The sequence below is a fragment of the Leiobunum rupestre genome, chromosome 4, assembly GCF_980474605.1.
Source record: "Leiobunum rupestre chromosome 4, qqLeiRupe1.1.hap1, whole genome shotgun sequence".
Classification (NCBI taxonomy): domain Eukaryota; kingdom Metazoa; phylum Arthropoda; class Arachnida; order Opiliones; family Sclerosomatidae; genus Leiobunum; species Leiobunum rupestre.
Window position 1 is genome coordinate 59,482,869 of NC_143387.1, and position 11,353 is coordinate 59,494,221.

General features: G+C 43.9%; 1 protein-coding gene across 1 annotated transcript; it reads right to left on the reverse strand.

Moving 5' to 3' along the window:
* Positions 1 to 2,930: 2,930 nt before the first annotated feature.
* LOC149948536 (uncharacterized) lies at positions 2,931 to 6,615 on the reverse strand. The gene is made up of 2 exons (XM_090171103.1): positions 5,817 to 6,615; positions 2,931 to 3,142 (listed from the first exon to the last, which is right to left on the reverse strand). The coding sequence occupies exons 1-2, from the start codon at positions 6,613 to 6,615 to the stop codon at positions 2,931 to 2,933; spliced, it is 1,011 nt and encodes a 336-aa protein (XP_090027229.1).
* Between the last annotated feature and the right edge of the window lie 4,738 nt (positions 6,616 to 11,353).

Below are 11,353 nucleotides of genomic sequence, written 5' to 3' on the forward strand. Positions count from 1 at the left end.
AGTTATGTACTAGCTGTTTTAAATTAAACATTTCTCCCTCGGAGACTTTAGCCATAGACAAGGCTTTAGACAAATCATCCTCGTCGATATCGACGTGGCATATAATAGGGGGCTTATGATTTCCAACATTATCATCCGTCAAAAATTGAAACTGAGTAGAGGGATCATTCCCACAGCAATAACGCATGGATCCAAAATTAACAATCAACCCACACCGTTGTATAAAATCCAAGACTAATAAACAAGAATAAACTAGGTCTTTAACAAAGTGAACGGTATTAGTGGCAGATTTTCCCGGTAAATTAAATGTTGCTTCCCCGAAGACAAGCGGGTTTTGTTCGCAAGTTTGAACCTTAGACGATGCCGACGCCGAGGCGTGGGCTCGTGAGGAATAAAAATAATAATAAAATGGCTTTATTGGAATCATCTTTAAGTTTGCACTTATTCACAAAAGAGTCCAGATTCAAGTTTAAGTTAACTTAAATTAAAAGAGTCAAACAGATAATTATCTGGGGCTAACACGTAGAATGTCGGAAAATCCATAGGAGAGCGAAATTATTTTTTTACAATTGTGTTACGTACTTTTTAAGTTCAGTTTTAAATTTTAGTAGAGAGTCAATTGTCTTTAAATTACATAGCATCTACCGCTTGATTCCTCTTTCTTTTACACTTTTATTTTTATATATTTATAATGTTTATCAACATAGAAATTTAGTTCCGAACCTCTAGTCTTATTATTTAAATTATTTCCTATGAACCAGTTTACCACATATTGAGGGGATTTTTTATTATTTATTTTATGCATAAAAGTTAGAAGATTAGTTAAACACAACTGATTAAAGGTGCTTATATTTGCAATCTGTTTAGCTTCAGTCAGTGAGGAGTATTTAGATTTTTTGGCAATGAACTTAGCCACCTTATTTATTATCGCCTCTATCTTTCCAAGTTCATTCAATGCAAAAAATACGTTGGAATAATCTAGAATAGGCTTTACGATGGCGTTATAGAGAATCTTGAGGTTTTCAGAATTAAAGGGAATAGAACCTCCAACGCGTTCTTTATGGAAGACCCCATCAATTTCCTGTATTCCCTTCACAATCAGCAATTATCAGCGCCGCAAGTGTGAAGAGCCATGGGAGGCAGCGGACAATATTGGAACCCTCGGAGGGCGACAGAAATACCAGATGTTATATTCCCTTTAAGATGAAATTGGAGTGGTCTCAGCAACCACATTATCGTTTTAGTTTTGTTTATAGTGTAAGTTATGTGTTTATGCCATGCTAAGTCCTCATCAATCCAGAAACCCAAGTACTTCATAGCAGTAGTCCTTTCAATTGTGTCGGCGGAGATATTCTGTATTCTCTGCGCTTCAATCTTCTTATTTCTATTTGGCGAGAAGATCATGAACCTCGTTTTTTTCCTGTTGATACATAGTCGTTTTGTTGTTACCATAGTAGTAAAATTTTCGATATCCTCCTCCATATTTTTAATTGCAACGTTTTGTAACGTTTTCCTGGTTAAGATAGCAAATTACTCATCCTGACCAGCGTAATCGATAACGCTACAAATAAATCTAATCAAAACTGTTTTATGATTTAGGGCGATTCAGAACGCAAAGGTTTAATGATTAAAAACACGCTTAATATTAACATAACATACTTACAAAACAATTAAAACACTACTAAAAACCTAAAATCTAAATGGCCAAAGTCCCTACGCTAACGCTATCCTAAATTTTTACCTCTCTGAGCGGACTATGTCCCTAGGAGAGGTTTTACAATCACCGTGTCTGTCACTCTGTGTGGGCCCTAAATGGGTTAGAGTGTGCAATAACTGGTGGCTTTACCGGGGAGTCGGGGTCCGGCTCTGGTAACCCATAAGGGCGGTGGCGCACTGGGAGATGTTAGCTCTGATCAAATGGTCCTATCTCCACCTCCGACTTCGGTCAGGTTTGGGCTGGATACTGAACTTCGGTTCAGGCTAACGGAAAGGGTCCAGGCAAACTGGTCGTCTCGGCGGATTGGGTAGCCCGCTATGGGGCGGCGAGCCTCCGTATGAGGGCACGGCGGATCCATCTCCCGGGCTAGGGAGACGCTGTGGTATGCTCTCTGTTACTAGGTACACCGGGCTATAAATTCTGACACACTGTCACTCTGTGTGTCTCTGTGTGTGTCTGTCTGTGTGTGCGTGCGTGCGTGCGTGCGTGCGTGCGTGCGTGCGTGCGTGCGTGCGTGCGTGCGTGCGTGCGTGTGTGCGTGCGTGTGTGTGTGTGTGTGTGTGTGTGTGTGTGTGTGTGTGTGTGTGTGTGTGTGTGTGTGTGTGTGTGTGTGTGTGTGTGTGTGTGTGTGTGTGTGTGTGTTGCGAACGCGTTACCGGGGCCAAGTCCAAAACGCGTTACCGGAGCAAACTCGAAAAACCGTATTTGCAGTTTGGCAAAACCACTTTGTGACGCTGAGCGTTAACTGACGAATTTGCGGATGGGTTGGGTGCGGTTGTTTTTTTCGTTAACGCTCACCACCGCGACGGTTTCAACTCAGTTTTATTGGAAAGTTTGTTTTTTGTAATGCTTATGTGTAGTAGGGTCGTCCAAAAATATTTAAGTTACTAAATTTTTTCTCCTCAAGGCCGATCTTGTTACTTACATAAATTGGATAAGCCCTGCAACATTTCAGATAATTTGGATTATAATTACGGGTCGCAACTAAATTCAACTTTGTGAATGCGTTTGAAAAAAAAGCAAATATACGAAAAATCATGTTTATTGTTTACATAACGAAAGTTACTTGACAAATTGGAACAAACACAATGATCATCTTCAACAATTAACGTTATAATTATTATATAATTTTTAAAACAAGGCGCCTTTGGAAGGATTAGGGTACGCCTTTCTATGGAGCTCCACCAGGCGCAGATGGTACTGCTACTGGGTCTCATCTTTTGTCAAACATTGATTTTATTGCTGTTATGAGAGCGACTCCCATCTCGGCGCAGTCGTTTACCACCTTCATTTGTGCAGCTTTCTCCTGGAACAGCTTGTAGGTTGCATCTTCTGGCCACTGACTGGGTTCATTGAGCAAGATACTCTCTGCGGACATGTTCTTACCGTTGTCCAAGAGAACATCAAAGATGTTAGCCGTTTTCTCTGTGACATGGGAATCTAGGGTGTTTGCAGGAACAAACAGCTTCCCGTCCAGTCGTTTGAGTCCCTTGGATTTGGCCGGCAAAGCAAATTTTTCTGCATTCTCGATTTCGTTTCGACGTCGAGATCTTTGTCGAACAATGCTAGCCCAACAAGTTCTTCCGCAAAGTACAGAGATGGCGTTTGAAAGCCTTGAGTGCCACATCGGCCACTGGCCGGTCCGGGAACTCTGTTAGTGTAATGAGGAAGTCTCGGTCATTCCGCGGAGCCTCTGCAGTAAGAAGAGCTTTATGCCAATATTTGGCATACATGAGTGCGACAAACTGACATCAGATTGTTGTATTTATATACCCCGTGCACCGCCAAAGCATTACAGGGGTTACTCATCATCTGTCCCGGCCGAGCCGTCGACCTGTATACAAAGATAGGAAATGCTTCCTAAATCACATACACACAACGGTATACACCCGTATACCTGCATCTCCTACCCACGACTCACTCGTGAGTTCGTCAAAATTCACAACGATATAACGCATTACGCGTTCAAGATCGTTGATCGTTTCGTTATCCAGATTGTGGAGACCATTCTCGCGGATTGGTCTCCTTAACAAATGGTTCGTTCTAGGACAATTACGAACATAGTGCTCTGAGTCTGCTTCCAGAGCACCGCATATGCATTTGGGCGATGCAATATGACCCAAGTTGAACAGGTAGAGTGGGAACTTACCATGTCCACTTAGGATTTGCGTCAAATAGTAATTCGTGTTGAAGCTACCATTGACCTTAGGAAAGTACCTCTTAGTTACCTTTCCCTTCTCACTCTCATCCCATGACTCCTGCCACCTTTGAGTCGTCACCTCATTGAGCCACCTTTTAATCACCAACTTAGTTGGCTTCATCTCCTTCTCCTCGGGAAGATCGGTTGCTGATTTTGCAAGAAAGTCAGCCCTTTCATTCCCTACACACCCAGTGTGCGACTTTATCCAAGTAAAGTTGACTTGAGTCTCCATCCGTTTTAACACCTTACGGATATCATGGCATAAACCATGATTGTTTTTATGATTGCTTAATGCGTTAATAGCAAAAAGACAATCTGTAAAAACCGTTGCACCATCACCAGGACGTTGACCATGCGTCCTTAACCAGCAAATACCCTCGTGTATTGCTAACAGCTCAAGAGAAAACGCATCCACCTTACCATTAATGCGAGTGACCTCATTGTACACTTCCACACCATCTCTGTACACAGCAAATGCCACTCCGGCACCCCGACCGGATAACGAACCGTCAGTAAACACCTCTATCCCATTGCCATTGGGTAGTTGCTCTGTGATGTTTATACTGCTACTGACCGCTGGGTGGTCCTCCCATGGGTCGCCTGGGTAGAGGTAGTTACCACCACGTAACTCCACCCCACAATGCTTACTGTCTTCCCTAAAAGAAAAGGACCTGAACACAGCAGCTTCCTGACTCACCACCAGGTCTAACGGTTGAATACCAGCAAGGATCCGCAGCGCATCGCTCGAGACAGTCCGGTAAGCACAAGTAATACGAAGGGCCGCAATTCTCTGAATTGAGCTCAACTTCCTCACCATCACACTATTTTGCGTGCTCTTCCACCAAGCACCGCAAGCGTAAGCCAGTACTCTCACAATACACCCATTGTAGATAGTCCTTAACGCTTTATGGTCGAGGCCCCACTCAACCTTTGCAAAACAAGCAATGCTTTGCACCAGCTTCGTCACCCTGACACTTACTTCCTCGAGATGAGGAAGAAAGGAAAGCTTGCTGTCGATGGTGACACCGACAACTTTCAACTTGTCAACATTTGCAATGTTGACGGCTCCCATCTTATAGATTGGGAGCCTTTTCATTATGGATTTTGCGGCGAAGGTGATAGCCGCCGACTTTTTAATGGAAAAACTCAGCTTATAGACTTGGCTCCACTTAGTCAATTTATCCACGATCACCTTACCCGTGGTTTCGAGAGCACGCCTGGACGGTCCCCAAAATAATGACTGCAAGTCATCCGCGAAGGCTTGGATTAGAGAATCCTCTGGATACTCAATCCTCAGTGCGCTATCCATAACCACATTGAATAGCAGAGGTCCACTGCATGAACCCTGAGGGCAGCCGCGGGTCAGTACTCTCCGTACACAGGTACTACCTGCCCTCACCACTGCAACTCTATCCTTCAGATAGTTAACATATGTCTCATATATGTTCTTCGGACACTTAAAGTTCCTTAAACCGTGTAGGATTCCTGGAATCCACACATTGTCAAAAGCACCCTCGATATCTAGAGATATCAGACTGGTGTGACAATTATTTTCTTTGTTATCCCTGATTTGGTTCACCATATTGGTTAGACAGTGAGTCGTGGATCGACTATGTCTAAACCCAAATTGCTTATCGCTAAGCAATTTGTTGCTGTGGAGAAAGTAATACAACCTTCTTGACAACAGCTTATCAAGCACCTTCCCTACCACCGGAAGAAGCGAGATTGGCCTGTAGGCCTTAGCGTCCTGCCTGTCTCTGCCTTCTTTATAAAGAAAAACTAACTTAGCAACCTTCCAAAGTTTTGGGAAGTATCCCATACTGAGGCAAGTGTTGAAAAGCCTGACAAACAACGCTGGGCAAGCTAAGAAAAATATCTTGAAGAGCTCGATGGTGATACCATCCTCACCAGGAGCCTTGCCCTTCTTAAAAGAGTTGATAGTCTCCAAGACCTCATCACTCGTAAATGGCTCATCATTCTGACTCATGAAGTCTTCGTGCAATGACTCCCTTATTGTCGTATGAACCTCCTCATCATCATTTAAGGAGTCCTCTTTAAAAAGAGTATCCATCAGAGTAGACCACGTCTCCTCAATACCTGAGGTCAAAGAACCATTCGGTTTCTTGATGCAATTTAATGCATTCTTACATTTGACCTTCTTTGTGGCCAACTTGTAGGGTAGGGAGAAAGGATCCTCCCTTGAAACCCTAGTGCAGAAATCCTGCCAGGACTTAAGCTTTGAGTCCGCTATAAGTGCTTTATAGCTTTTTGACTCACGACGGTACTCGACCTTTAGCGCCTCCCGGGCTGCATGGTCCCTGGTTCTTTGGAACCTCCTCCTGAGCGTTCGTAACTCCTTCCTCTTCTCACTGAGTTCGCTCGTCCACCAGGGAGTGGACTTGTGCCCCTTATTCTTACGCAACCTTGAACATTCTTTTGAACGCTCAATAATGAGATTATTAATCTCCACCGCGCATGCCTCGACCTCAACCTCATTGTTGAGTGGAGACTCCATCAACCTCTCCAAGTCAGGCACGATAATATCTTGTAACCTTTCAAGATCGATATCCTTGACACGAATTGCATTCGAATCATTCTCCAGGACAAGATCACCAATTTCAAAGAAAATGTATTTGTGATCACTGCATGTTTCCTCGTTGCTGACACGCCATTCAATTACTCTACTCGCAATTGCCATACTGGATACCGTAAGATCCACCCAACTCTTACCATTAACGGTCCAGAACGTCGGGCCACTACCCGGATCGTTCTCGACATTCAAATCAAACGAGTTGAACAAGTCGATTAACAACCTACCCCTCTCATCGTGATGCTTTGATCCCCAAAGCGCGTGATGGACGTTAAAGTCACCACACAAGATAACCTTTTTTCCACTCTGTACTTCCAATTGATTCGCAATCTTATCGATATGGACAAACTGACAGATCCTTTGCAGGCCTTTCCGTTCACGAGAGGTAAGTATAATCTGATCCCTAAAGAGGTAGATTTTTAGGGAATAAATGGCCTTGGCCATCCATCAGGCATGGTGGAGAGCTCCAGGTGCTCTTAAGCCGATGTGTTTATTGGAAACCCCACCGAGAAAAACAAGGCTCAAATATTGCAGTTCAGCGTAGTCATATCTCAGAAACCCTCCGTTTTCGATAGCAGTGGACTAAAAACTAATCATTTCATCACGCAGATCACTAAGGACAGCAGTGAATAGATCGTTTGAGACAGCTACAAACTTTGTTTGATCGAGTTATATCCATTATTATTATTATTATTAAGCGTTTGAAGAGAGGAATATCTGGCCCAGAAGATCCGCCGAGGGTTTCTTTGAAGACGTCAGCTAAAACAACTTCGTACACGTGATGGCGACAAGCCACCCACAGTAAAGGACGATCGAAGAACCTTTCAATAATCGCACATGCCCCCTTGTGAGTCCAGTATTTGAGGCTGTGGTATCGAAAACTAGTCCACGCAGCTGATTCTTCAGGCCCCATTCTTCAAGCATATTGATGCACACGTCGGCTTGAGCCAGACCAGTCCCGCGAGGCATTATAGGGACTCCGAGGAGCTTCTCAAGTCCCCCACTGCATATTACGATGGCTATGCGATCAACTTTCTCTTTCCCATTGACCATGTCTGGCAGACGCTTGCCGTCTCAGTGCAGAAGGAAGGGTGCATTCATGGAAAACGTGGCCATATCTTCTGTTGCGACTGCCTCACGGAAGGACCTCCGCGATCGCCGGATAGTGCTCCGTGAGGGGCGAAGTACTGTGTAAATCGTGTCCGAGAGCTTGGGCCGTTGCCGCGATGACAAACGTAGCTTTTCTTTCGCTGATGTCATCGCCACTTCCTATGTAACTAGCTTTTTGGTCTGTTTTATTTTGGGTGAAGCAGTAGAAGATATCGGTATTTACGGCTGGTATTCATCTTCTGACGCCGGCAAAGGGGAATTTGAGGAACCGACAGCAGACGTTGACGCAATTTAAATCTCTGTTGATTTTCTACATCTGATTTATTATTTCTGATATCTTATGCCATAGATTGTTTCCTCTTTCTTGCCTCTTTTTCAGCTGGAATCTTGTCCTTGCTGCAAAAGCTAGCGCTGGATAAATCCTCTCTCTGCATAGCAAGAAAACATTTGTCCTCTTCAGATGTCATCGTCTCCATAGCGTTCGTGGCAGCAATGTCAAAAACCTCTGTTAGTTCCCCTTTGAACATGTCCTCCTTCATTCGACAGCTGTCGTTCTGAGCTGTCCTGCCCTTCTTCAGTTGTACAAAAAGTTTCTTAAGCTTCCGCTCAGCATTGCCAAGACGCTGTGTTGGGATCCGCATCTTGTTCCAAAATTTGATAACAGCTGTGACGAACAACTTCAGGCTTTCGCTGATGGGTAGCTTCTCCTCTATGTGGTGGAACATAAACTCCTTTTGATGGAAACCGTGAGCTACATAAATCTCTATCGGGCTTCCCAATGAGCCAAACACTGTCGGAACTACGACGTGTTGTTTTTGCCAGTACTAAAACGCTTTCACACTAACACCACCGCATAAAGGAGATATTAGAGTTATATGAACGACTGAAACGTACTAGTAAAATTCGAATTTAGTTGCGACCTTAAAATATGGTCCGATTTGGCTGATTTTTTTGGCAACATGTATATCAGTCAAAGGAACAAAGCCAAGCTTAAGGAAAAAAGAAAATTTGGTATTTTCCTGGTCCCAAAGACCTCCAACGTTGCCTTAGTTTAGTCATCCCGTTCGGTTCGCGAGATCGCTACCATTCCGGTTCATCTTGACTGAACTCCATTCTCCAGCAGGACCGAGAGCTCGTCCCTCTTTTTCATTTCGAAATGTTCAACTCCCTGGTTTTGTTCTAAACCAACTCACGTGGTGCATGACGTGCTCACCTTTCACCCCAATCGGAGTGCTGGAATCCGGGATGACCCGATGGGCTCATCCAATCCGAACCTAGCGTCCTCACACTAATTATAAAATCTTCGTTCCCATCGTCGGGAAACCACAAAGGGTCAGTCGTTGCATCGTCCATAAATCAAAGGTTAAAATAATGTCAAACCTGGCGCCATTGAGACGCCAGGCATACATCACACTATAAATATGACATTTTGAGAAATACCTTACAATAGAGAAATTCTCTGAACTCGATAATTGGTAATCCTCAATTTGGACTGGTAATAAAAACAGGGGAGTAAAAAGTGTTTGCGAAATTTTGAACTCACTAAACACAAAAGCGAGGGAACGGTAAAGATGAAAACCACGGAGGGGGAACTAAGGATACCTCTGGCCACAAGGATTCCCTGGACACCCCCTTCCCGAGACCCACACGTCACCTTTGACAAGCGAGTGCGGTCCACTTTGAGAATAGAAGAAAGTTTCTAACGGACCACCGACTACGATGACCAGCATCGTGAAACGGGGCGTCCCAGGAAAAACCCTAGCTAAAATGAAGAAGAACGGAAGGTCGAAACCTTTATGACGTGGGAAAGTGAAAGTTGGAAAATATATAAACGATTTTAAAAATACCGTTTTATCCCAATTTACTTGATTACTAGTTTCTGCTGATTTATTTTGTTGTGGTATTTGAAGGTTTGAAATGAGTTTGATGTAATTTTGATCAAAGGATATTGGGGGGATAAATATAAATCCAATTACTATTGCACTTGAATTTTTATATTTCAGAACAGTCCATATAGTTTCTGTTCGGTTGTACACATCGTAATTTTGTATAGTACATGTACCTATATTCGTTTTCAAATGTTTATATAGCGCACGCGCGCGTGAAAGTGAGTTTTTGGTTGCTGTTAAAAAAGGTGTTATTTTGCGCGTGTAAAAATAAATTAACTGCCAGTTCTGTTTTGAAATAAGAGGAAAAAGGTTTACCGGTTTTTATGTCGGAAAAGTTCGCGTCTTTTATTTCGCTGTTCACGACATTTTTTGGTCCGTCGAGCCGGATACATTCGTCAACTTGATTATGTTCCTCAACTAATCATCGAATCGGCTATCTTTCCGTGAGAGACAGTGAAAATTAGCGTGGATTCTCCGTTGGAAACCGTTTAAACCATCGATCATATCCCGATCGTAAACGAATCAACATAAGTCATCATGGATGTTCTGGTGAGAAGAAGAGCAGCTATCAAGGGACAGATCACCAGGATTGAAAATGCGGTGGGTCAAACAGCAACGAATCTATCTGACGTCGCCTTGAAGCTGTATGTAGACAAGGTGGAAAAACTATCGAAAGACTTGGATGAGGTTCACGATGCCGTAGTTGCAAATATCGATCCCGACGACGACGATTTCGCGGATCACGAAGATGAATACAACCCCCTAATCGCTCGACTCGAAGATCTGACAATCCTACTCGTCACTGAATCGAATGAAAGAGCAGCAAACATTCCAGTGAGACAAGTCAGACCAGCTAGTGATGTACGTTTACCGAAGCTGGAACTTCCATCATTCAGCGGTGGTTACGTCGATTGGCTTCCATTTCACGATCTCTTCACGGCCACCGTACACAACAACGAATCGCTCACCGGAGCTCAGAAGTTTCAGTATTTGAAGTCATCATTACGAAACGAAGCAGCGCTCCTCGTTCAATCTATTCCGGTAACTGACGCTAACTATCTGGAGGCTTGGGATATCTTAAACAATCGGTTCAACAATACCCGGGAAATCATCGATGCACACGTAAAACGTCTCTTCAGTCAAACTAACGTCATCCAAGAATCTTCATCCGCTTTACGAACGCTCATCGATACCACCGCCGAATGCATAAGGGCGCTCAAGGTTCTCAAAGAACCAGTACAACATTGGGACTCCATACTACTTCATCTTGTAAAGGAAAAACTGGATTCAGAATCTCGCCGACAATGGGAACTTTCCCTGAGGGGGACCGAAAGACCAACTTTCGAGGATCTCGTTACATTTCTTGACCAACGGGCCAGAGCCTTAGCAGCAGCTCCGCCTACAACTACTGCAATCAAGTCGAAGCCTCCATTACATCAGAGACCGAGTACAAAGGCTCATCATAGTGCTCTGAGCGAGACGTGTCACTTTTGCAACGAAACACTCTGTATACAAATGTACCAATTTTCTGAATGCATCTTCGGACGAGCGTTGGAACATGGTCAAGAGGAGTGCCATGTGTTTCAATTGCTTACGAACCGGTCATCAAAGCAATGACTGCAAATCTGGTCATTGTAGGAAATGCAACGCACGACATAACACACTTCTACATCAAGAGAAGGAATTAACGAAGACGAAGGCAACCTCCGGTGTAGTTTCATGCCCATCTCGTGAAATAATTGGATCAACCCAAGTTATCTTGGCAACCGCAATGGTCCAAGTCAAGGGACTTGACGAGCAACTTTATCCAGCCCGAGCGCTTCTGGACTCGGGTTCTCAAGCCAGTT